Consider the following 26,602-nt stretch of genomic DNA (forward strand, 5'->3'; position numbering starts at 1 on the left):
CCCTCCACCAGGAGCAAAGGATGCTCCTGGAATCAAAGCCTGGAGCCTGGGAGGCAGAGGCGGTGCAGCTGGGCGTAGAGGGTACAGTGTGTATGGGTTCCCACGCTGAGAACACAGCGGCCCCGAGTGGGAGAACCAGAGGCCTTGGCGTTGTTGGCGACTGGGCTGGAGAGGCAGCCACACCCAGGGGCTGCTGCTCGCACCAGGAGCCTCCCTTCCAGGTCCCAGTGCAGGCCATGGGGCGCTCTGTCGCCGCTGTGGGGCAAACTTAGAAATTTTCTTCCTAGAGCTGCGTGGGGCTCTGAGAGCTGGAATGCTTCAGGAAGCCACGTGTGGGGCTGCGCAGTCCTCGGGGGTAACTAAACCCTGGTGGCCGAGCCTGGCCTCTGCCCCAGTATCTCCACTCCAACCACTTCCGATAGATACCACGTCACTCTTGTAACAGAGCTGCTCTAATGCCTGGAGCGGAGGCGGAGCTGAACCCGAGGAGGGAGCCCCAAGGCGCAGCTGGAAGTCGGGAGGGAGATGGCCGTGGTGGCAGTTTTCCCAGACTTATCCTGGCTTCTAGAATTCTGTTGTCACCACACGCATCAAAGCGCCAGGACAGTCCTGGCACTGGCCCAGCTCCGCTGCTCCTCTGGCCCCTCTGCTTGGGGTGGGAAGGGCCAAGTAAGGACACGGCTCTCTCCTCGGCCTCTCCAGTGGCCGGCAGTCTAAGTCTCTGGGGCCAGCAGTCTGGGGCCAAGCCATGAGTGTCACCGCAGGCCTGGCCGAGCCCCGAGCTGGCGAACCAGTGGCTGTGCTGCTTCCTGCCGCAGGCGCCCCTGGAGAAAGGAGGCCCCTCAGCTTGGGGGTTTTGTACCGTCAGAGCCTGGGTTGGCAGGTGGTCCAGTGGGGTCGGTAGGTCCCAGGGAAGGGCCCCGTGGCCACACCTCCTCTTCTGTAGTTGACTGGGGAGGCTTTGCTTGTCCTAGGGCCATGGAAGCTTCTGGCTGGTGAAAGTTAAGGGTGCCACATGGTTCTCCTGGCCCTGAGAGGGTGCGTGGGGCAGGTGGATGGCGAAGGCTGCCTCTCCGAGGGGTGGAGAGGTGATGAGGTGCGGTGGGACCCACCCAGGTGGTGGCGCCAGGACCCACCCAGCCCTGTGACACTCCTTTCCAACGACTCAGCAAACAGCAGTCCGGGCGGGACCGTCTGCGGAGCTGGGAGGTCTTGCCCCAGCTGATTGCTCCCTGTGGAGTGGGGACCATAAATGACAAGATTTATTCAACTCCAGGCTTAGCCAGTGACCCTCAGTCTCCAAGTCAGCCAAGGGCAGTGAGACAGACGGCCGGGCTCTGTTAGAGGCGCTTGTCAGAGGCCTGTATTTCCAGGGCTTTCCCCTCAGCGTCTGCCTCCGGGGGGTCTGGTGTGGGTCCGACAGGTTCCCCCCGGGTGGTGCAGGGAGCCGCAGCCGTCAGAGGTGTCTCGTGGGAGCTTCTGGGCGAGGTGGGAAGTGGGCGGGCACGTGCTCCCAAATCCACGGCCTCTCTTGTCACGGGGAGCCCGTGCCTGTTGGCACAGAGGAGGGAGACCGGCACGGAGAGCACTTCCCTTCCCTCGAGTCACTGGGCTGCTCCCTCTCTTCCTGAACTCCTCTCCTGCCCCGTGGAGCCTGGACAGACAGCACCCGCACTTCCTGCGTGCTGCACGTGGGGGACGCTGCCTGGTCTGGATGTCCAGGTTCGTGAATCACAGATGCACACAAACGCTGAGCCAGCTCTCACGCTGGCTCCCAGGCCTGATCCCTCGCGCTGACGGTTCCCACACCCGCTGCCAGGCCCCGACACCGACCCAAACCCCAGACCCACAGGGATGGGGCAGTGGCGCTGTCGGGAAAGCCCAGCAGTGGAGAGAGGCAGCGGCCAGGGGTACCTGCCCAACCCACTGGGGGCTGGTCCCTCCGTGCTGCCACGCCCTGGCTTTCTTGTGCCCTGACTTCCGTGCTCCCCGGTGTTTCCACCAGGTGGACGGCCCTCACCTGGGGACTCAGGCTCATCCTACCCGTGCGCCTGCTCTGGCACTGAGAGCCTGTGGGCAGGCCTGCAGCTCACTCTTCTCTGTGCCTTCTGCTCCCTGCACAGCGTCCAGAGGCCTGAGTAAAGGAAGGACCAGCAGGAGTCAGCTGGGTTAGAGGCTGCGGTGGGGGGAGTGGCTCCGAGCACTCACCCCTGATCTTTCTGCAGGCCGAGGGAAGGGGTGGGGCCCACAGGGTGTCTGAGGCCGTGCCCACATGGGCCTGGTGCCCAAGATGGGCTGCTTGGGAGACACATTTGGGAGGACCGCCAAGGGATCCCTTGCTGAAAACAGAAACATATTTAACCTCCTTTGTGTCCCAGGCTTCTCCCCATCTGCTTTGCCTCCCAGCCTCCCCAACCAAAATGCACTCCCCTTTTCTCTGCTGCCAGCTTGCCCCACTTTCTCAGGTTCAGCCCTGCCTCAGTTTCCCTCTCCCACATAAGAGTGACAGCCCGGCGCGTGGCTTTGTCTGCAGGTGCATCAGCTCACCTAGGTAATCACGCTCCTATAATTGTGAACACTGTCCCTTCTGGATAATCCCGTAATGCCTGGACGAATTGTGCCTTTTTTCTGGGGCTCCAGCCAGCACAGAGCCTGCTGGTAAAGGCACCCCAGGTCTCGGTGAGTTTTGAGAACTGCCTCTTTGCCCAGAAGTAATTTAGCAGAGAGCTCAGCTGACCACGGGACAGCCATTATACCAGCAGGATCTGCAAATGGCTTTGAGCTCCTCAGAAGCAGGTGCTGAGTAAATTCCAGGCATTAGGGGTGACTGACAGAACAATTCAGCTCTGGCAGGACCGGCTCTGAGCTGCAGGGCAGGATGAGGAGGGAGGCCAGGATGGCAGGGGCAGCCAGTGACATCGATAGTTTTCCTTAAAAGTCTCACAGAGGGACACGTCCTTAGCCACAGCTGAGCGTCTCAAACCAAGCACTGCAGCTCCCTGTTTGTGGAGCCCAGGGATAAAGCCGAGTCTCAAGAACACGCCGCCCCAGCACCAAAGGAGCTGCGGAGGCTGCCGTGTCGGGTGCCCCTGGCGCCACCACGGCGTGTGGGGCTGTTCTGGGAGGCCTGGGACCTGTGAGCTGCGGGCATGGAGGGCGCTGAAATTCTGCTTCGTCACACTGTCTTCCCGTGACAAAACAGACTCTCAGGTTTTCAGTGTGTTTCTCCTGATGACATTAGTTGAACACATTTTCATATGCTTACTGGCCATTTGGAAACCTTCTTTTGGGAAGTGCCTGATCAATTGGGCTGTCTTTTAAAAAATCTGACCTGTAATTTTTAATATATTTGGATGGATATTGGATAGAAGTCTTTTGTTGGGTGACTGTATTATAAATATCATCTCTTGCTTTGACCTCCCTTCTCCTAGTCATAAATTTTTTTTAACGAACAAATGTTCTTGACTTTAATGTAGTATAATCGATCACATCTTTATGTGTCTTGTTTAAAAATCTATGCCAAGCCCAAGGACATGAGTGTGTTCTCTTGTTATTTTCCGGAAGACTTATTTTACTTTTCCTATTTAGACCAATATTCCACGATACCACTACACACCACCGAAACGTCTAAAATTAAAAAGACTGACCACACAGGGTTGTTGAAGACATGGAGGAACTGGAGCTCTTACAACTGCGGGCAGGTGTTCAACTGGTACAACCCACTGGTTCAACTGGCAATGTGCCCTAAAGAGCTGAACGCACAGCCCCCAACGAGATCACTTGTGCACATAATCCTGAAAGAAACGTGCACCTATGTACAGAAAAAGGCACATACAGGAATGTTAACTGCAGCAACATCTGTATCTGCCCAAGTCTGGAAAACATCCGGATGTCTATCAACAGTGAAATGGATAAACTGGGGTACGCTGATACAACGAAATAACACACAGCAATGAAAATGCACAGAAAACTGCTACAGGTAACACCATGAATGAATCTCACACAGTTCGAGTACATGCTATATACTTCCATTCATATAAAGCTCAAAAGCCAGGCAGAACTAGCCAAGGGCTTGGGTACGAGGGCACTCCTGGGTGCTGGCAGGGTTCTAGTGTTCTGTATTTTGAACCTGGTGGTGGTTACAAGAGCCTGAGCCCACCCGCTTCATTCACTCTGTGAAAATTCACTGAGCTACTTACTTGTGCTTTGTGTGCTTTGTGTATACATGTTGTACCTCAGTAAGTAAGTATTTAAAAAAAAAAACCTCTTGGGGGAGGGTATAGCTCAGTGGTAGAGAGCGTGCTTAGCATGCACAAGGTCCTGGGTTCAATCCCCAGTGCCTCCTCTAAAAACAAACAAACAAATAAACCTAATTACCCCCCCCACACCAAACAAAAATCCTCTTGCAAAATATGCCTGAGATGGGAACACAGAGAACATAGGATGTGAATACAAAAGGCAAATGTAATGGTTCTGGAAATGAAGTGATTAAATAATCCAGAAAATATAAATTACAGTTCTTTCAAAAAATTTAAATCTAGGACTTCAAAATTCACAAATGAAGAATTCTAACATGTAGGGGAGAGAGGACCAGGATGTTCAGCGAGTGGGGAGATCCCAGATGATTCTGCATCGTAGCTTTGACCAACGGCAGGGCCCTGGGAGCATGTCCTGCACTCATGGGGGCAGCTGGACAGAGAGCTCCTGCCAGAGCGCCTCCGGAAGTGGGGAGTACTGACAGGGCCGAGGTGGAAAAAAAAAACAAGAATAGGCCTTCCTAGGCGTTAAGGAGCCAGACATCGTCCTCGCCCTGCAGTCCCGGGTCCGGGGCCATGAGCCTGCTCAGAAGCTGGCAGTCTGGTGTCAACCTGTCTGCTTCCCGTTGCTCAAATGTTAAAGGCGCGTTTGTGCATTTTGTGCGAACACACTTTAAAAGAGAAAAAAAAGAGCTTCCTGCTGAGACTGAGTTCACTCAGGAGACCTGACTCCTGCCAGGCTGAACCCTATGGAACCGTGATGCTTGAGCTGTTAACCTGCTGACTTGTTGACCTAGCAGTTTCCCAGGGGTCAGCCTAATGGTCGGAGTCCTCTGGCCAGATACATACATTGGGGAATTGCTTCAGTTCTGAGGATCTTAAATTCTTAATAATAAAGCATGGGTTTTGGTCAGAGATCTGGGTTTTTTAAAGTATAGGCTGAGTCCACCTGCTGAAAACTGACTTTTGGGCCCAGAATCTCAATGAACTTGGATTCTCAGGGCCTGAGCCCAGGAATCTGCACAAATTTTCTAACGTTTACTTGTAGTTATGCCTTTTACCTCTTCATTTGTAGTGTAAGCTGCTCAGATGTAGGCCCCATGCTTCCCACTTCCTTGCATTTCAGTATTTGAGACATTACAGGTCTCAGGAGATCTTGACAGAGGCGACAGCTTTCCCCCTTGTCTTCGTGAAGAGGGCGCCAGGAGGACGGTGGGACAGGGGAGTCTTCAGTTTCTTTTTGCTTGTCCACCATGATCACACGCTGACATTGTGGTTTGTAGTTAGGAAGAAAATGCATTAGGACTGGGGTGGGGGGCAGGAATGAGGACGGGGGGTGTGGAAAGAGGAGGAATCCTTTGCTCCTTGTCTCCCAGGGGAGGCCATACCTTCTGGTCTGGTCGTGTGAGCCCTCAGGAAGCCACTTCTGCAGTCCAGGCCTTGGTTCCCCACCTGTAAAATGCAGACCATAATACCCTGACACACCCCCGGCTGGTTGGGAAGGCCAGTGTAAGTGAAGGGTAAAAGAAATGTCAGCTCCTGTTACTTCTGAGAACAAATGCTTTCATTCATTCACTTATATTTCGATAAACATCCACTGAGTGGTCACTATGAATAAGCACTTAGGTCTTTCTTAGCAAAGGACTAAGCAGTCCTTCGCCGTGGGGGTCAGCCCGGCAGACAGTACTTTCTAGACCCGTTAAAACATTAGTAGCTAAGGACCTTTCTCAGTGTAGCCCAAACACATCCTACTAGGAGCTGGCACACGTATTGCTCCCTCTGGTCTTCAGGATGTCCCTGCAAGTAGGTGTTATCACCCTGCTTTTCAGATGAGACATGAGAACCCCAGCTGGGGTTCACCACACACACCTACTCCTGCTGGGGGACACCAGGCATGGCTGCAGTGTGGCGGAGCTGAGGCGGGGGATGAGCACTACCGCGGGCAACAGGAAGACTAATTTTTGAGAATGTCCAACTCTGAGGAATGATCACGTCTTCAATAATGAGGTGAACACAGCAGAGGAGGGAAGCCGGGGGCACTACAACTGGATCCATTTCACACACTTCACTTAATCCTCAGCGCCCAGGTGTACCCAGGGCTCTTGGCAAACTTGGCTAAGTGTCTTGACTCGGGGCAGATTCCCCAACTATGCGGGCTGTGCCAGGCCAGCAGCCTTGACCGGAGAACTTGACGACTACAGGCAGATCTCATTTGATTGCACTTTGGAGATACTGCATTTTTTTTTAAAATGGCAGGTTTGTGGCAACTCTGTGTTGAGTCTATCAGTGCCATATTCCCAACAGCATCTGCTCGCCTCAGTCACATTTTGGTAATTCTCACAGTATTTCGAACCTTTCTGTTATTGTTATGGTGATCTTAGATTTTACTTTTGTAACTGTTCTGGGGCACCAGGAACCACACCCACATAAGACAGCAAAGCTAATCAATAAACCGTGTGTGTCCCGACTGCTCCTCCGACCAGCCGTCCCCCCATCTCTCCTCCTCGGGCCTCCCTGCTCCCTGAGACACAACGATATTGAAATTAGGCCAATCAATGACCCCGCAATGGCCTCTAAGTGTCCAAGTGAAAGGACGCGATGGACGCTTCTCACTGAGAGTCAAGAGCTGGAGACGACGGTGCTCAGCGAGGAGGCGCGTCGGACGCCATGGCGCCTGCCGCCCAGGAGGAGTCCTCGAAGGGGGTAAGCGCTGCGCCGGCGGGCGCGCTGCAGGAAGGGGGTCCGAGGGGCCGGGACACAGCTCCCCCTTAAGCCGGCGCCCCGCCCAGCGCCGGGCCCCGCTCGCTCCGCTCCGGGAAGGCCGCGGGAGGGGAGGCCGCCGCAGACGGGCGTGGGGCTGCCGGCGCCCGCCTCCCGAGGCGGCAGGGAGGCCGCCGCCCCGACGCGCGGCCGAGGCTCCGGCGCCGAGCCCGCTCGGCTCGTCCGCTAAGGGGCTGGGGCAGCACAGCACCCACACCCACCCCCACCCCCACCGCAGGAAGACGCCCCCGGGGCTCCGGCGACAAGAGGAGGGGTCGGGGCCTGGCTTCGGAGCGCCCCGGGCCAGGCGGCCCTCCCGCTGGCGCTGCCGCCGCCGGTGACCGGAAGCTGAAGCCAGTGCCCGCGGACCCTTCCGAGACCCCCAGGGCCCTGAAGAAGGGCGCTGAATCTACCCTGCCTGTGCCCCAGAAATGGACCCACGAAGCCTGGACGACAGCGTGTCTGTTTACAACATGGTTTAGTGCAAGGTTTTGGTTCCACTGTTGAGACCCGAGGCTCAAATAAAAGAGATCTTTTCAAAATATTACTGCTCACTGACAACACGCCTGGTCACCCAGGAGCTGATGGAGACGTACGAGGCTCATGCTGTTTTCATGCCTGCGACACAGCAGCCCCGCAGCGCCCAGGGATCGGGGAGCGGCTCTGCCTTTCCTGTCTTAACACTTAAGGGACACACCTCGTGAGGCTGCAGCTGCCACAGCCAGTGATCCCTCTGATGGATCTGGACAAAGTAAATCGAAAGCCCCTGGAAGAGGATTCACCGTTCTAGATGACATTAAGAACATTTGTGATTATGGGAAAAAGTCCAATTATCTACAAAGGAATCTGGAAGTTGACTCCAACCCTCAGATAACTTTGAGGGGTTCAAGACTTCAGTGGAGAAAGTAACAGCAAACGTGAACATACTGAGAGAGCTGAGAGAACAAAGAAATTGGTTTCTTGAGATGAAATCTACTCTTGATGAAGATGCTGTGAAGACTGCTGAAATGACAACAAAGGATGTAGAACATTACATCAACTTAGTTGATAAAGCAGGGTTTGAAAGGACTGACTCCAGTTTTGAAAGTTCAACTGTGGGTAAAATGCTGTATCACACAGCACTTCGTGGAGAAGAGAGATTGTTTATGAAGTCAGTCCATGCAGCAAACGTCACTGTCGTCCCATTTTAAGAAACTGCTGCAGCCACCCGAACATTCAGGAGGCACCCTGATCAGCTGGCCACCAACACTGAAACAAGAACCCTCCACCAGTAAAAAGATTATGACTCGCTGAAGGCTCAGAAGATAGTATGTTTCAGCAATGAAGTATTTTAAAATTAAGGTACGTACACCGTTCTTTTCAGGTACAATGTGTTGCAGACTTAACAGACCACAGTATAGTGTAAACATAACTTCCGTATGCATTGGGAAACCAAAAAATTCACGTGACTCACTTTATTGTGGTATGTGCTTTATTTCAGGGGCCTGGATCTGGACCCACAACATCTCCGAGGTGTGCCTGTATTGTGAGACACACTTGTTTACTATAGCCTTACTGATAGTATCTGGAACTTTTTTCAGACAGCACCAAATAAACGATGCTCATCTGCCTTATTTGGCAACACAAGTTCAAGCCGAAGGTTCCCTCCAGGCAAGCTGACGTGGATGTTCTGCTGGCACTTGTCACATACTTTGAAAGCAGAAGACCAAGGAGAACACAGCTTTTGGCAGTTCTAAAGCTGGACTAGATCCCAAGAAGTTATAAATCTTTAAGGAAAAAAAAAAGCTCTGTAGAAGAATGGGGATTTATTTCAGAGAAACGCAAAACCTGATCAGACTTTGTATCCCATTCAAGGATATCTTAAGCATTTCAAGGAGTAACATGTCAACATTACGAGGACACAAATATTTAAGTTATGCCCTAGATTCTGAAGTGTCTGGAGGTAAGTTAGAGTAACAAACCACCTCTCTGAGAGTTGTCAGGGGGAACACAAACTGACATTTGCTGCCAAGCTTTCTAATGAACTGAAGGAAAAACCCAGTGCTTGAGAGGCACTGAGTTGATGGGAAGTCTCAAGAAATGTCAATTAACAAAACCAAAGTCTACTTTAAAATTCAGCTCTTTTCATTAAAAGGGCTAAAGATGTCTGCAGGGCATGGAGATTAATGTGCAGGCGATTTTTCTTGCTTCCACTCACCACGATGTCATAAAGCAGCTACTATGTTAAGACAGACATGAAACTAAAAAGGGGCAGTTTTAGAAGCAAGTATTTTTCTTTTGAAGGCAAAACAAAAAAGGTAGGTCAGAAAAGCTGAAAATTACTACATGTAGGAACAATAGCTTTCCAAGTACATCAATCAGAAAAATAAGCTATCAAATCAAAGCTAATTATACAGAACTTTTTACACTGAGGAGGCTTAAAAATACCAGATCCCTGGAAGATTTAAATTGCTCAAGATAGTTCTAAGTCGTTTTTTATTCTAGGTCAATCTAATTTCATTAGAATTAACAAGATCAACTTTTCCTTAAGACGCACACTGCTTTTCTGTTCTTTATGAAGTCACGGCCTACTTTTTCATGTTTAGTATTCTCAGTTCTTAAAGGCAACCACGATTAGACATGGAAAATGGCATCTTTATGTAAATCGGTAATTCACTTGTCCTACTCACTCGTGACGGATGAATGCCATGGGAGAAAAATGACCACCAGTATGACTTTAAGCACATAGCTGGTTCTAAGGGGAGGGGCATCTCAACACCCCCCCACCCCTGGCCCTCCAATCCCTTCAGAGTTTAAGTACGGAAGAAATATTTAGGAACATTTTGATTGACAAAGATTTCTTCAATGCACAAATGTACTTTGTGCTGTCCCTTTTTAAGTCTTTTCTATGAAAAGGCAGAGTATGAATCCATTCCAGTGGCTATCTGACAGGCTCTCATTTTTATTCTGGGTGGGGAAAGTGAAGACTGTCTCAGGGCCAAGGAGACTGCAGGTCCAGTGCCCACACAGCAAAGCTCGGGAAGAGGGCTGGGGGCTCGGCAGAGGCTTTTGCTATTTTTACAAGCATCCAGGAGCAGGTATCTGCACTTTGGAAATCTGCTTTTGTTTTTTCACAGATGCATTCTTCCCTCTGGAGTACTTAATATGCTTTCTTCTGAAAATGTTAAGCCTGACTCAGCCATAGAAAGGGCACCCGGTTCCAGGCTGAAATCCAAACTGGAGAAGGACACATGTTCCTGGGAAGCTGGTGGGAGAATCAAGAACAAGAATTCCACAAAGAGATGAAAATGAGGGAAAATAATACTCTATGTTTGCAATGCCTCCAAAACTAGCCTTGGCCACACCTTTGATTCCAGATAGCTCTGCCAGTTCCCTTTGACCCTGAACTGGAGGGAGCCCATGTTTGTTTTAAATCCAGGAAAAGACAGCCTTCTCTGTGGTAAATGCTGGAGATGATTCTTCTCTTGTTTGAAACAAACACAAACCCATCTGGAATGAGACTGTCCACCGCACTCCATCTGTGGTGGTCCTGGCACCCACAGCGAGGAGAGTGAAAAAGATAAAGTGCACTGACCCACCACCCTTCACATGTGTTCCCCACGTGAAATATAGTCAGTTTACAAAGTTAAAGGTAAGAGGTATTTGAAGAAAGAGAATTTGGTGGATCAAATAAAGTGCATGTATTATAACCAATGTCTGAAATGTTTTTCCTACTTGTTAAGAAAAAATAATGAATGCTGTCATAAACCCTTTCAACAGATCACGCCAATTGTTACAAGACAGCAGCAAAGGTATGGTTCTGTGAACTCTGCACAAAATAATTCATATAAAAGAAAAAGCTGCAACGGAACCATAACATTTCCCCATCAATTTCCTATGACTGGGTTAAAAAGCCTGACCAAATGTGTCAAGTACAGTTCCCGACAGCGTGCTGTGAAACTCATGGAGCCTAAGTTCTGTTTTGCTTCTGTTGCTTCAAATACAAAACAACTGTTTTGAAGACATAAATTAGAACCATTTGGATAATCATGCAAGTCAGTTGGGAGTTAGGACTGAGTCTTGCCTTTTTAAGATAATCTTAGCGCAGTTCCATTTTTCCTTTCTGGTTCCGAAGGTTTCCCAACTTTCTGGTTGAGAAGCATTATACTGGGCTCCTATCCAAGCTGCCTTCTCAACGATGTTGGTTTTTACCCTGAACGATGAAGGTTTCTCAGGCAACAGTGGCATTATTCCCACGTGTAGAGTTGCAGCAGCTACGAGAGCCTGGCACCGGGTGGGGCAGTGCTGTCTGTGGCTGCAGCCTCTGACACCAGCACACGGGTTCTCAGGCACAGCTCAGCACCGGCGCACCACGCGCCGGCCCGATCCCAGGACTGGATGATGTTAACTCAAACAGGATGAAAACTCACAATCTCATTTGGGTATAAGACGTGGGTTTTTTGTTTGTTTGTTTAGGTTTTTTAAAAGATAGTTCATAAGCTTAAAAAGTATTCTCTCCAGATTATAAAAGGTTAGTTAAAATTGTTTAATAGGAACAATCTTGGACAAGCAGAAATAGCTTTGATTTGGAGAATTTTAGCAACGTACAGCTGGGAAGGACTCCACAGGGATGGTCAGATTGGAGACTCTGTACCTGTTCTAGAGACTGCATTAGAAAGATGACTGATGGGACATTCTCCCCTCTTTCAAGGCACAGGCCACTTCTGAGAACTGTCAGCTTTCCACACAGGCTATGAGATACTTTATTTACATTTAAAAATAGCTTTTCTTCTTCAGTGTAGTGGAAGTGCCTAGAGACCAGTCACTGAAACCCCTCCCTAACACAGATGCAGAACAGCTTTATTGATCTCTGGGTTTGTCCAGTCATTCCGAATGTCATCCAGGTGGTTATCAAAATCCACGAGCGTTTCGTAGGACCGGCTGTCCAGGAGCGATGCTGAGATCCTCTGGGCCTCCGGCCAGTCTTCACAGTAATCACTACGAGGTGAAACAGGAGAAATCAACCCCTTAATGAAAACAGGCGGCTTTCAAAAGAGTACCACACCCAGAGTGGTGCAAAGGAAGACAACAAAGAACATGAGCAAACATGTCCAGTTAAACACATGAAGATGTACATAGAGATATAAACATGAGATGCCCTCCAAGTGAAATTCTGAAAAAAAAAAAAGATGACTGATGCCTCCTGACTGATTACAAATAAACCAAACCAAATGCCTGGAAGGAGGTATGGCTTGGGGAGAGGCGCCCTGGGGTTGGGGAGGGAAGACCCTTGAGTAACACTCATTTTCTCTTTACCGCTTGGAAACCCTACAGGCCTGTCTCCCAGGAGCCGGGGAACATGCATAGTTTCTGTGTCAGTTTGCACACTCCTCTAGAGAACACATTAACTTAAAAACCCAGGAGGCTGGGACCAGCTTTCCCGCGCGAGATGGGTGCCTGAGCGGCCATTCCAGGCGCGCGGCACTCACTAGTGCGGGTCTCTGCAGCGCCATTTGTTTTCGTGGTGTTCGTACACGTGGATCGTAGGTACCACGCAGTCCATCGTAAACTTAGTGTTGTCTACCTGTGACAAGACAAAGGACATGCTTGTGAACAGAGGAGGCACCTTTCTGCAAGTCGCAGGCACCTCCTTGTGGCTCTCCCAGAGCAATGTCAACACTGCCCACGGCGCAAACCTCGGCTCAGTGCCCGGCGCTGCGAACCTGACGCCACGGCGCGCCAGCGGGGCCTGCCGCACAGGGTGCTGGGCAGGATAAACGCTAAGTACTTTATTGCTGTTTCACAAACGTGAAGCTTCCATGCGTTACTTTGCTTCCCTGTTAGAATTCCACCTGAATGGAGATGGACAAGGCTCTGACATCCATTACCCACCCACCCGACTCCCCTCCTCCCACCACTGTGCCGGCCCATCTAATCCGACAGTCCTCACACTGGAGCATGCATCAGAATCACCGGGTCGCCTATTAGAACAGGCCCAAGGCCCTAGAATCTCCATTTCCAACAAATCTCCAGGCGGTGCTGACTCTGCCGGCGTGGGGACCTCGCCTGGAGAGCTGCTGGGGTCGAATGACCCCCACCTTTGGAAATCCGTGTGCTGTGGCTACAGTGGCCTATGTCCCAGCAGCTTTAAGCCTGCAGCCGGGAGGGGACGCAGGACACAGTACGCCGAGTGGGCCACGGTCTGAAGTCCCCGCAGAAAGGAAGACCACTCACATGATAAAGCCTCCTGCTGGCAAGGGGCCGCTCAGCAGCGCCCCGCACACGGAAGCCCGGGGGGAGGGACTCACCATGATGAGAGCTGTATCGCTGAAGCCCTCGGCGATCCTGGAGGCCACCTTCTCTGCAACCTGGTTTGGACTGTGAAAGAGGAATCAGCGAGTTTACCGTGTTCTAGTTAAGGCTGCTCAGCTGTCTGCCTGGCAGAGTTAGCAAGGATACAAAGACCAACAGCGCCGATAAACTGCCTGTGCTTGTTACACCCATTTGAGTAGCTTTTGGTGACCTCGGTCCTGCCGCAGTGACTTGTGGGGGCAGGGGACGCTGGGAGGGCAAGCACAGTGTAGCAGCTCCCTTGCCCTCCCTCACCAGGAAGCTGAGGTGGAGCGGATCTTGAAAGGGCGGCTTCTAAACAGAAAGGCTCCCTGGAACCTGGTGGAGAGCGCCCCCAGGGCACACGGCCCTAACCTCGGAGCCCTCGGCCCCCCACCTCCACCTGCGCTCACATTCACTTCTTACTGTGTCACTTGCTTTTTAAAAAAAATTTTTTAAATTCCTAAGCCATTCCAAAACTTCTCTGTGCTTGTCAGCCCTGGCCCTGTCCCCATCCCAACCCTGACAAATGACAACTTTCCACCATAAGGCAAGTTGACAAAGTGACCTGGAGACTGGCTCCCACATCACCCCCGCACGACCCTCCCGACACAAAGTTCTGTCTCTGTCCTGTCCAGGAAGAGGCCTCCTCTCCCCAGAGGCCCATCCACACTCAGCCTCCCCCTCGGGGGCCTTTTTTATACCCCACCTTGTCCTCCGCCGTGGGCCCAGCTGCTGTCACATCTAAGCCTTTTCCTCTTTAGGACAAAAAAAAAATGTAACTAGTTCTCTCCAAGCCAATGTCTCTTCTCCCTTTCAACCATACTTCTTCAACTTAATAAGCTGGCATCTTGTCCCTCTCACTCCATTTCCTCACCACACATGCAACCTGGTGTCCGACCTGCCCGGTCAGCTGAGGGTCAGCGCCCCTGAAGCCCCCCTACCACCCGCCACGCCCCCAAGGCCTCCCAGCTGGAATCCGCTGCAGGCAGGTCTGCTTACTTCCAGTCTCCCTGATCGAGGAGACGACCCACTTTCCGCCAGCCCCCCAGCAGGTGCTGCAGATTCTCCCCCTGCCTCTGTTGCCTTCATTCTCCCTGCCACCCGTTTCCTCCAGGCTGTCACCATAGGCAGGGGTTTCTAAAGTTGCTTCCTACCTGCTCTCAATTTCTAGGCTCTTCTTACATGAGGTATTCTGAAAACTGTCTCTAGAATCATTTTCTTGAAATGAAACTTCCATCATGTTCCCCTGGCTCTCACCATCAGCTTCTAAGATAAAAGCCCACTGTCCTCAGCCCGGCAGATCTGGCCTCTCTCACCACTGGACCAGCCACTGTTCCTACTCCCAGGAGCAATGCTCTGTGTGCCTTCAATTTCAGTAAACAGTTTACACAGCATCTCCCTCACACACCCTTCCCTCCCTCATCACTCATACTGTTCCCTGTTTGGAATGCACTTCTGTGCCAGTCTCTGCTCACTGAATTCCTTCCACCTTTAATGCCCAGAAAACACCATCCTCTCTGGATGTCTTGCCAAGCTATCCCAGATGGGGTCCATTTGTCCCTTCTCTAAACACTTACTCCTTGGTATGCAGTTGTCTTTTGTGTGCATCTTATTTTCCATGTACAAGCAGAGTCTTGGCTTTTTGAAGCAGGACTGAGCCATATGTATTTTCGTGGCCATAAAAATACATTGATTATTCGAGTTTATTTAAGGAAACACACTATATAATTATAATCCTTTCCTTGTGGTTGAGGTGAAAAAAAAAAGCAGGTTTAATGCTTTATAAAAATAAATTATCCATTATTCTATTTTCAATTTCAAAATTGAGAACTTACAGAGAGAGATGTGTGAATATATATTTGCAGTACCAGTTTAATATAGGAAGGGCCCCAGGGATTCGTGTCCCTCAGGTCACCCTAGAAAGCTCTCAAAGTGGAGGCACCCCTTCCTGGAGTCGGCACAGCTGCGTCCCCACAGCTCAGACGGCTGGCAGCGAGGAGCAGAAACAGAGCTGTGGGAAGAGACCTGCTTATTCGTCCGCCAATGGTGGAAAAGGCACACCCCGACCGCTCCTGCATCGCTGTGGGTCCTCACTCACTCACATCTCAGGTGCAAAGGGAAACAAAGCCGGCATTTGCTGAGAGCACGCTCTTCCCCCTAGAGGCATCTGCCATGAAGAACCTTGCAAAACTACTATCCTAACATTATAATTATCACAGTACATGGTGATTTTATTGGGAAGAGGATCAAAAAACATTTATTAAAAACAACCACCATTTCAGATGCCCCCCAAACTCAAATTTAACATGTATTCCTTTGAAAGAAGTTAAAACTTATAGCTAATGACTTGCCAAAGTATTTCAAAGAATTACTAATTCTGTTTACTCTTTGTGTTACACGCTTAGTCTCAAACACCAACCTGCTCTATTCCTAACGCACGCTCCTCACGTTATGGTACTCAGGTCAGAACTTGGCTTCCTCCTAGGCTGGACAGAGCCTTGTTCACTGAAGAGTCAGCTCCCAAGTAAGACTGTGGGGACCCTGGAGAGGGAAACCTCTTTGCCAGTCCCCTTCCCAACCAGCACAAACCCAGGCATTAACTTGTGATTGAGACCTCACGTTGACATCTAAAAGCTCTGTGCTGAGTGTCTTCTTCAGGCCAGGGTACTGCACCTGTCAGGGACATCTACCCACATGAAATGCCAGCTGTGAAGCAAAGCACTAGCAATTCTGAAATGACACAATAAAACTTGATGGGATGACCTGAAGCTTAGGAAATGAGTACAACTTTAAACACCTTACATTTCTTTTTATCAGATTAAAACACTGAGTGATCCTTTCTTTGAAAAAAAGTAATCACAGGACTAGGACTAGTCTCAGCCTCTACTCTGAACCAAGCCCAAAGCTGAGCACGCTGCGTGTGGCTGCAGTCTCCCTCCTCACGACCACTCTCTGAGGGAGGAACTCGTGGTTCCATTTTACAGACAAGACGACTGAGGCCCAAGGAGGTGAATCAGTAAGTCACCTAGGACTTGAATCCAAGTCCACCTGGCTCCAAAGCTTATGCTATGAGACAATGTTAATTAGCTGTTATTCCTAGAAGAGGAACAAAATTTTAGCTCGGAGTGGCTGGAGACAGAAGGCAAGGTTTGCAGATAGAAGCAAAGAGTGCTGAAGAAGAAAGCTGGCTTGATCCCAGCTCCTGAGCTTCCAAGCTGGGTGGCTTTTGTGCAGGGAGCGACTCTGGCTGGGGTTTCTTCAGCTGAGTGTCCTTGTGAGGATTCAGAAGGATGACACCAGTAAAGCCTGAGGCTGGGCGCGGTATTAGGGACTCGAGGTTCCCTCCAGACACACTGGAGGGGCGAGCTAGGTCCTGAAGTGTGGCACAGGCTCCCGGTCAGCAGGGATGTCAGGGTTACTGGGCACACCTCTTACCACCCAAGCATCCTCTACAGCTCGACTCCCCTACGGCTGGTAGGTACTTAAACACTGACTTCAGTGACAGAACGAAGACATACTAAGCAGAGCAGGTGAGGGAATTGGGAAGTTCTAGAAGGTGTGACTAGTGTGAAAATGGTGTCTGAGTAAGGTAATTCCAGGCTGGGCTGGAATGAGGTCCAAACAGAAGAGGGAAGATGAAGAGGCCATGAGCCAATTGAGGCACGTGGACCAGACAGCCTGCGCAGGTGCACTCGGGGCGACCAGGTGAGGCGTGGATCTGGGGCTGGGGGAATGGAGGAAAGGGAGGCGTCCACACTCACTCGACAAGCAGTGCTATCACCTCTCGCCTGGGCTCCTCTCCCTGCGCGAACAGCTACGGGGAAGTACTTGCTGGGTTCAGGAAAACCTACTGGGACGACTCCCCACCACTTACAGAATCACGTGGAAGGCCTCCCTCGGATCACCCCCTCCCGCCGTGCCCCACTCCGGCCAGTTTCCAGCCAGCGTCTTCATCACGCCGCCCCCTCCCCAGGCACTCTTCCCTCCTCATCTCTACGTCTGCCCTCGACCAGGCCCTGCCCACCCTCAAGCGCCCAGTTCAAATGACACCCTTCCTTGAAGGCTTGTCTGGTCACCCCAATGAATTTAATTCTTTCCTGTTCCTGCGGGCACAGCCCTCCACACTACCCTCACGGCACAGGGCCCCTGTCCCGCACCACAGTCCTGAGTTTCAGTGCCTTTCATACACAATCTGGCAAATTGGAGGTCAGGGCCAAGCCTCTAGCTTGGCTCAGCACAGTGCCCGGCCAATCTCTTTCATGTAACAAAGACCAAGCCCGACATGGCTATGAACAGGCCCAAGCGCATCACCACACGGGAGGCAGGTGGGATCAAAAGGAGAGAAGGTCCCAGAAGGAGAAGTTAATAAGAGACGCGCCAGAGGGGAAATTAGCGGCCCCTGGGGTGCAGACGGAGAAGAGCCAGAGAGGGAGTGGGAGAAGCTGGAGACCCGGGCTCCAGAGGGCACCGCCGCTGCGGCCCAGCAGAGGCTGTGAGCGGGGGCTGCGCTGCGCCCAGCTCAGTGCTGGTGGCCCCGCTGCCCCGAGTCCTGACTGGGCCCAGTCCTCCAAGGGTAACATGGCTTACATCCCGGAAGGGCTTCGTCACTTTCTGTACTGTTTCCAAAAATGCCACTGAGCCCCATCTCTTGCCCAGGCTGAGCAGGGGGACACGACCCCAGGAGGCACTGGGGTCTGGGCTCCTTCACTGCACGCCCTCACCGCCTGGACACGGGACTCAGGCAGCTCTGGCTGACAGCGGGAGGGTGTCTAGGCGCGGGCCTCTGGCTGGAGAAAACCAGAGGGCGGCCGGGGTGCCGATTCCCCTGGGACCCTCCCCGCGGGAGGGCACGTCAGGCTGGCTGCTGGCCGTGTCCCTCGACCGAAGGGCACCGCTCTTCCTGAGGTGGCTGCTTGCCCCGCCCCCTCCTCACCCCACCAGGCCAGGGCAGGCCCCGGCTTTGGGCCGTGGCTTTGGGCAGCACGCCGGCCTCTCCCAAGTCCTTCCGCGCCCTTTACACCTTTGGAAGCCATCGGCTTATCAAGCCCTCTTCGAATTATCCTTGCTCCAGTGTCCCACGTGTCTTCCTGCTGGGACTTTGACAAAGTTCTCAGCTTGGCTCATTAGTGAGACCCACAGTGGAGGCAAACAGCTGGGTAAAAGAAACCAGGACCTAGCACGAAAGAAGCAGCAAACACCGTATTTTCATCCAAGCATCAGACCCTAAGAGCACCACACCTAAAAGTTGCTTTATTTACCCCAAAAGAGAGTGGTGTTCTTTCCTAATGCTCTGCCCTGCAGGAGGCCTAGTTTGGGAATGGGAAGCATGCACAGCTGAGTGGGGACAGAAACTGGAGGACCTGATTGTTGTTTTCACTGTACGAATTCCCTTCAAGCAAAATAAAGAAGATACAGAACAGAATACCAACATTAATATAAATGTTCAGAATTTGCTGTTCTGGAATCACCCACACCCTAGTCCCCCTTGAACACTGTAAGTAAGCTCAGGGGCTAGGAGGGGTTCTGTTCTCAGATTCACACCCTGAGCCTACAGAGGTTGAAAAGCACATCAGAGATCGTCTCGGTCACAGGATCACCGTGTCAGACCACAGAGGGTTCTGCATGGACATACCTGGCATCCTTTACTCGTTCATTAGCTTGATAATAACCAGCAATCACATAGCTATTATCTTTGCACCATGAATCAATCTGAAAGAAGAACAAAATTTGAGAAGAAAAGATGAATGATCTTCCCTTAAATATCAAGTCTCAATAAATACAGAGCACCCCCTCCCCAACCCTCACCCCAATGCCGGGACAAGACATAATACAATCCCTGCAAGAAAGGCTACAAGAATGAAATGGGTGTTCACGGGGAAGATGGTCACCCCAATCTGCTTTCCACAGTCCACGTGAGACCAGAGAAAGCACAGAAGAGCACGGGCCCCTCACTCGCACTGAGGTGGGACGTCTTCCCAGACGAGGATGCCAACGGCCAGAAGGGGTGGTGTTGGACACGAGGAGGACCTCCTCCCCCTGTCCCAGCAGAAGGCACCAGTGTCAACACATTAAATGGGTGCAGTGCCATGGGTGAGGGGACAACAGCGTAACCCACATTTTCTTACAACAGGAAGCACTGAGGCACTGGGGCTCGAACAAGCCTCAGGACCATTTAAATCCATCCTTCACAGACAGGCAAACTAAAGCTACGAGAGGTTCTGAGTTTGCACAGCCAGGCAGCAGAGCCAGGACAGGAGTCTAAGTCTCTTTCGAAGCCAAGTCCTTTAATACTATACTTGAGGATTCCTAGCAGCATAGCATGAAAAACGTGCCACGCCGGGACACGGGGCAAACAGGCACACGCACGCAGGCGGGCAGGTGCGGGCAGGGGTGCACCTGGCACACCCACACCTCTCTGCAGCCTGCTTTTAAGTGGGAGCATGGCGGCAGACTTTGAGAGTTTTTTGTTTTATAATGCCACTCTTCTCTCATCAGATTTAGCTTCCTGCAGGTCTAATGCTATTATTAAAAACAACAAAAGGTCATCCTGTTTTTGCCATAATGGAATTTTAATAATACACTGAAATAAATTCTATTCTGTCTGCAGAAGAGGAAATAAAATTGATCCTTGATTTTTTTCAGAGTGAATAAACTGGTTAAAAATGTTCTTCCTTTCTTTTCCCTTCTTAAAGCATAGCTCTATTGCTCTTTTTCTCAAATTCTGGTTTGGGCCTCCAGCAGCCTCCTTTATGACTAAAGGCAGACATTACAAAATAGTTTCAGTCCAAGGTTCCCTGGCTCACACAAGGATTAGAATAATAATTCTGGTCTCCTAAGAGCCCACAAATTACCATATTGGGACAAAACCAAGACTCATTGAACCAATTAGATGTTTTGGTCAAAAGATGAGGACTATGTCTCCAAAATATTTCTAATAGCTGTTTCACTGTCACTTTGATGAAAATTATTTCACAATTACTTACATTTTGTTTCTATCACTTCTTTTTTTTCATTTTTTTTGGATTTATAATCATTTTACAATGTTGTGTCAAATTCCAGTATAGAGCACAATTTTTCAATTATACATGAACATATATATAGTCACACTTTTTTCTCTGTGAGCTACCGTAAGATCTTGTATATATTTCCCTGTGCTATATAGTATAATCTAGTTTATCTATTCTACAATTTTGAAATCCCAGTCTGTCCCTTCCCACCCCCCCATCACCTCTTAAAGAAATGGGTTCTAGAAACTTTTACTGCTGCTTACTGCAGCAAATTCTTTCATTTTTTTCTAAATTTATCTCTATGTGGTATCAAAGGGCATAGCCTAGTTCTAAAATTTGGCATGTGGCCCCATTCCCTGAACTCCAACCTGTATGTTTATTTAGTGTAGCCTTCTCGGCCTTTGTTTCTGATCAAAGACCAGCCTCCGGAGTGCGTCCTCACTCGGGCGACCTCACCTCTGAGCACTTCAGCGCTCCTCTCCCAGCTCTTCAGTGTGGGCTACTCTTACAGCCAGAGTCAACTACAGCTTGTAGCCTGAGTTTGGCTACTGTCTTAGCAGCCTAGTGCCCTCCTTGTAACAAGTTACAAAAACATAGTGGCTTAACAGTACAGGTCAGAAGCCTAACATGGGTCCACAGGGCTCATTCCTTCTTCAGGAAGGAATTTCTCCCTTGCCTTTTCCAGCGCCGAGAGGTCTCCACACTCCTTGGCTGGTGGCTGCATCGCTCTGACTCTGCTTCTGTTGTCACAATCTTCTCTGACTCACCCTGCTGCCTCTTACAAGAACCTTCTGGGCCTATCAGATAATCCAGGATAATCTCCACGTCTCAAGATCCTTAACTTAATCTCATCTGCAAAGTGCCTTTTGCCCTGTGAGGTTACATGTTCAGAGGCTCCAAGGAGTAGGATGTGGACATGGAGTGGAGGGCACTTTTTGGCTCACCACAGCCACTGTTAATACAAAGACAATAAAACTGTTTGCTCATGATGATGCCCTGACAACCCCAAGCAGTAGTCTTTAGTAAACAAATGTCAATGGAACCAGACATCCTGAGTGGGAGTGACCTGGTGTGGAGTAAGTCGGTGTGTGGAAGGAGACAAGCAGTGTGGACAGCAGGTGGGGATGGGACAGGGCAGGCAGCCCAAAAGGCTTGCTAACGAAAAGCCCTAGTGGATTTAAGTGGCAGCTTATACAGTAAAGGCAACTCGCTCCCTTCCCAGTGGGGCAGGACAAGGCCAAAGAACTGCAAAGCTGTCTGACCTCTGTTCTCAGTGAATCCATTTCCACCTCCCTTACCTTGCTGCTATGACACCTTCCTCCCCGGACGCATCTTGTGAACAATCAAAATGAGTAAGCTCAGGACAACACTCTGAAACTTGATGTCAACTTAGTAAAACTGATTCTGAACACAGGGTCCAAACTGCTTTTGCTTATGCAGTTTTCCTTTGGAGAGGGAAAGGAGGTCACTTTGTCCTTGGCAGGAGCCCACTCCTCTGCTCAGTGCCCTTTCAGGCTCATTCCATTCCAGGCACGTGGAGAACTACGAAAGGCTCGGGCCCAGCTCACCTGTTCCCAGTTGGACTGCACGCAGACGGTGGCTGCTCTTGGCAAACTTGCTCCTATCTGCATGTGTGCGGCACTTGTAATTTTCAAAGCTCTATCACCTACCTCCCGGGACTGTACAACAGCCGTAAAGCAGGCGAGGAGGGGAGCTGATAAGAGCCCCCTGAGGAGGGCACCGCTCCCATGCCTGCCACTGACAAGCTGGGGGTACCCGTGAGCCTCCAGGCTGCAGCAACACGCAGGCCTCGGTGTCTAAAAGTAGAAGAGGTGTTCGTTTTGCTGAGAAGAAAAGCTCCTCCTCAAGCCGGCCGCTGGGCTGCTGGCTTTTCTACGGCATGGAAAGGGCTGGCTCCATGGGGGAAGAGCTCTGGAGGAAGTGGCATGGGGACAGAGGGTGAAGGTCGGGGGAAGAACTGAAAGGAGAACCCAGAGTGGCCACCTCCCCCTCCCTTATGGTCTGGAGACAAAAGAGGCAGAAGGAAGCAGGGAGCTTAGCAAAGAGCCAGAGGACAGCAGCCTGTGTAAACGAGCACCAAGAAGGCTCCCACGGAGGCAGCAGAGAGAGAGTCCCAGGTCAAAGTCACGGTGACTAAACCAACTGGCGAATAAGGAAGTCATCTGAGCAGAATGTAATGGAAAGCTGCTTCACAGCACTAGGAAACCAACGAGGGGAAAAGGACAAAGAGGGCTTAGAGACAGCAGGTTTATGCTAATTTCCCTACTAACATTTTATGGGTTTTTGCTTTTAGAAATAATTCCATCACTACCTACGTCAAAGGGCTATAAGGATAAATTAAGATAACAGGCATAAGCACTTAAAAAATAGAAAGCACCTACAAATGCAAGGCCTTTTTAAAATGGAAAATTATAATGAAAAGCCTTTCAAAGGAATCCGATGCTGCCCTTTGACAGACTGCATAAAAGTCAGTCTTTCCCACTTACCAACGATACCTCAATACAAAATTCCCTGAATAGAAACAAAGTCATAAGAATCAGGTCTCATGTATACTGTTTCATGGATTTGATGCTTTATTAAAACTACATCTTCTACAGCTGATAAACTATGGCTCTGTACACTGAGATTTTTCATTGCCTTCAGATTATAAAGTTGCTAAGCCAAAAGTTGAATGATGTAATCATAGAAATCTTAATTGTAATACAAAATTTGCAGATAGACTCAAATTGCAAATCTTCCTTTATAACTTTATTCTGAAAGTTATTTAATCTGTATTCAACTGATGCCTTTCTCATATTTGTCAAATGCTAAGTCTATGGTTCAAAGTTTGGGTCAATGTAAGCGAGAACAAACCATCACTGCTTGGCAAGGACAGAACTTTGGCTGTTTGTTTGCAGTGCCCCTGTCTTGAGAGTCAAGGTCTCCCCTGGGCATCTTCCCTCCCCAGGTTAATGGTGGAAGCAGCCCTGCTCCTTGGGGAAAATTCATGTAAAGTGACTCCAATGCAGTTGTTTATAGTTAGTATATTTAAATCACAAGTACTGCATTCATATCTTATAATAGGAACATAATCCTTTAACTCTGTAAAGGTTACTTAAGAGTGAGAAGAATTAGTCCTATTTTGACAAGTCCAAGCGAGTTTCAAGTTCTTTTAAGATGCTCCTAGATATTTCTGATAGGATTTTCCATGGATTTAAAGCAACACACCTTTTCCCTCCTACCCTCTGTGGCTACACCTCGGTTAGTCTGCTGACTCCCCTTCTTCCACCCACTCTGTAAAAGCTGGAGTTCCTCAGGCTTCTGCTCATGGTTCTCTACTTATTACACACAGCCCCAGCCAATATGATCTGCTTTCATGGCTTCAAAAATCATTGAGAAGCTACTGGTTCCCAATCTATATCTCCAGCCCATCCATTCTCTAAGTTCCAGACCCATTTTCCAACTTTCAACAATAGGTCGTCTTCATTTTCCCTCAATGAATGGTACTATTGTCCTCCTAATGCATAAGTCAGAAACCAAGGTATCTGTCACCCTTGTGTCCTTTCCCTATGTCCACACAGGATTAGTCACTGAATGCTGCGGATTCTCCCTCCTGGCCCTGTCTGTCTCCTCTGCATCTACAGTGCACTCAGTTTAGGCCACCTCTCTGCCTCTAGTGTTACAGACACTCCTGTTTCCAACATCCTCTTTGGTGCAGGCTGGAGCAATCACACCAAGACACAAATCTGACCGCACAACTCTCCTCCAGTGGCTTCCTTTTGTCCTCATGACGGAGCCCAAACTCCTCTGTGTGATCTGCAAGGCCCTCTACAATGCATCAGGCCACTGCTCACCTCTCTCTACACTCTAGCTTTTCCCTAAACACCCCTCCCCCTATTTTCTTCTGGTCTTTGCACATGTGGGTCCCTTTGCCTTGAGTGCTGTGCTCTTCCTCCATCCCCACCCCTTGGGTTAATATGGCTGGCCTCCTGCATGTCCCTTTCTCTGGGCGGCCTGCGTTCCCTTACTCTACAAGCCTGGGTTAGCGGACCTCTCACCACTTTCTGCTTAACCCCACGTGCGGCACTTTCTCTTCAGTATCGTACTTGTCCACCTGGTACAGTTGCAACTTCACAGCCATACCCCTCCCGCAGCAGCGGCCTGGCACTGTTGGAGAACTGAATAATCCTGCATTAATGCTACTGGTTAATCTAGTTCCCTGCAAATAAATGCACTTCACATATCCAGTCACCCTGCAAGTCCCTTGATAACAGAATAATCAAGACAGTTGGTTGAAAAGACGTGCATTAAGTGGGGAGGGTATAGCTCAGTAGTTGAATGCGTACCTAGCATGCACCAGGTCCTGGGTTCAATCCCCATTACTTCCATAAAAAATAAACAAACCAACAAACAAATAAATAAACCTTCCCCTCTCCTCTGCCTAAGAAAAAAAGAGAAAAGACATGCATGAAAACATACGTGCATGCCCCAGTGATATTTTGGTACCAACAGTACATTCCTTCAGGAGCTACAATGGTTTACTTCATAAATATCATCTACTTCTTATCTATCTCCTGCCCCAAGATGATATGAAGAAATTCACACAATGACTCAGTTTAACAGGCACTCAAAGATGTGCCCTGTAAGCTTAGGCCAGGACCATCTGTCTAAAGATACTTCTTGTTTACCAAGAATTTACATGGGTGTCATAAACAGCTAAATTATGAAATAGATTCATTTAACTTGTTCATGGGTACAGAGAAGGATTCCTCCCTACATCTTCTCAAACTTACCTATTTTTTTGCAGAGATAAACTAACTTTTTTCCCCCCAGTATTAGAGTTTACATGTCTATGAAAAACAGTACCTCAGCCCAGGTACTGAGGCAGGTCCAAAGCTATAGTTTATTTCTCCCTAAGGTTTTAACTTAAATTTATAGGTGGTCTTTTTTCCTTCATTGGTTACCAGACCTCAAAAACCACTGCCTAGAATTCAATGACCAGCCAGTCTACCCTTATGCGACATCTTTTCCCACTGTACTTCATTAACGTAGTCGAAAGCAGACACAGCAGTGTGCGGGCTGGAAGTCATGTCTGCTCCAGCTTTAAAATTCCAGTCTTTAGCTCTTAAAACCAAGGGTGCGTTCTAGATAAGTTACCAAGGAGAACAGGCAAGTTCTCCATACATAGCGCTCACGCGCGTTCTAGAGCAGCAGTGTCCTTGATGCCAACGCTGCCTTTCTAAACGTGTCTCGAAACTGGGATTCTGGAGCACTAACATTGGAAGAACCACAGCCTTTACACCCACGGCCCTGGGAAGGTATGAAAGAGCCAAACCGCAGTATCAGAACTTCCCGCGACTCAAAATCCCACATACAGTGTCGAATCATCACTCAGTTAACGACGGCTTGTTTCTATGAAGACTACCGGTCTGAGGAAATTAATGTATAATGCGTCGCCTGAAGCACCTCTAAAAACACCCAGGACGTTAAGGTCGCTCCTTCGGCCGCTGCGTGTACGAGCTGCCATCTGCGGGGCGCTTGCCAAGTGCAGGAAAAGACCCACGCGCCCTCGCGGGTCATCAGTCCATGATCACCGCGACCTGGCGGTGGGTCTAGACTCCGGCTGGACCACTGTGAGTCCAGTTGGGACTGCTTGAAAGCCGATCGCCAGCCCGTCTCCTGTCCCGCCGATTCGCAAGGAGGCCCCTTCCCGCGCTTACCAGGGTGAGGGCCACCTCCAGCATGGGGGCGAGGGCCAGGGTGCCGTGGAAGAGGGGGATACAGTCCACGAAGAGGGTGTGGTGGGCGCCTGGGCCGCCCAGGGGGAGATGCTCCTTGCGCGGCTTCTGCTTCTCGGCTACCAGCAGTCCGTTGACGGCGCAATGCGGGTACTTGGCGCCATGCAGCACCATCTTACAGTACGCCTGGGTGGTCAGCTTCACCCCGGGCATGCTGAGCCCGGGAGGGCCCCGGAGGCCCGGCGCCGGCCGAGGCCTGGATCTGCTGCCTGGCTGCGGGGCGCCTCAGCTGAGAAGCGGGACGAGGCGGCGACTGCCTGGCGCAGCCTCGCGGCTGGCGTAAGCCCCACAGACCCGGCCCCTCCGGGAGCGGCTCCTCGGACGCCGGATATTGCCCGGGAGAGGCGACAGGCCCGCCTCAGACTCGACTAGCGCTTCTCCCCGGTCGCCGCCGGAAAACGGTCTCCCAGCATCCGCCGGAAAGCAGCCCGGCCCGGCATTTTACGACGTTCGCCGCACACCCCACTTC

At 50.4% G+C, this 26,602-nt stretch overlaps 1 protein-coding gene and 1 long non-coding RNA gene across 2 annotated transcripts; one reads left to right on the top strand and one right to left on the bottom strand.

Annotated features, from left to right (window-relative positions):
• The first annotated feature begins 6,791 nt into the window (after positions 1–6,791).
• LOC116658774 lies at positions 6,792–10,705 on the top strand. Its single transcript, XR_004314077.1, has 3 exons — positions 6,792–8,357; positions 8,497–8,958; positions 10,133–10,705. It is a non-coding gene; the product is annotated as an uncharacterized LOC116658774 (long non-coding RNA).
• An 815-nt stretch (positions 10,706–11,520) lies between these two features.
• Positions 11,521–26,537, bottom strand: EMC8 (ER membrane protein complex subunit 8). The gene is made up of 5 exons (XM_006181993.3): positions 26,056–26,537; positions 18,961–19,037; positions 13,304–13,373; positions 12,485–12,579; positions 11,521–11,993 (listed from the first exon to the last, which is right to left on the bottom strand). The coding sequence occupies exons 1-5, from the start codon at positions 26,284–26,286 to the stop codon at positions 11,834–11,836; spliced, it is 633 nt and encodes a 210-aa protein (XP_006182055.1). The 5' UTR covers positions 26,287–26,537; the 3' UTR covers positions 11,521–11,833.
• Positions 26,538–26,602: the final 65 nt, after the last annotated feature.

Source organism: Camelus ferus, chromosome 21 (genome assembly GCF_009834535.1).
Source record: "Camelus ferus isolate YT-003-E chromosome 21, BCGSAC_Cfer_1.0, whole genome shotgun sequence".
Classification (NCBI taxonomy): Eukaryota; Metazoa; Chordata; class Mammalia; order Artiodactyla; family Camelidae; genus Camelus; species Camelus ferus.

What these genes read in the sequence shown, in the direction of transcription:
- EMC8 (XM_006181993.3), bottom strand. Translation starts at nt 26,286, where the DNA reads ATGCCCGGGGTGAAGCTGACCACCCAGGCGTACTGTAAGATGGTGCTG. An exon ending in GAACGAGTAAAGGATGCCAG is followed by an intron (nt 13,374 to 18,960) that starts GTATGTCCATGC and finishes CCTCTTTCACAG; the next exon opens with TCCAAACCAGGTTGCAGAGA. An exon ending in CGCTGCAGAGACCCGCACTA is followed by an intron (nt 11,994 to 12,484) that starts GTGAGTGCCGCG and finishes TTCACCTCGTAG; the next exon opens with TGATTACTGTGAAGACTGGC.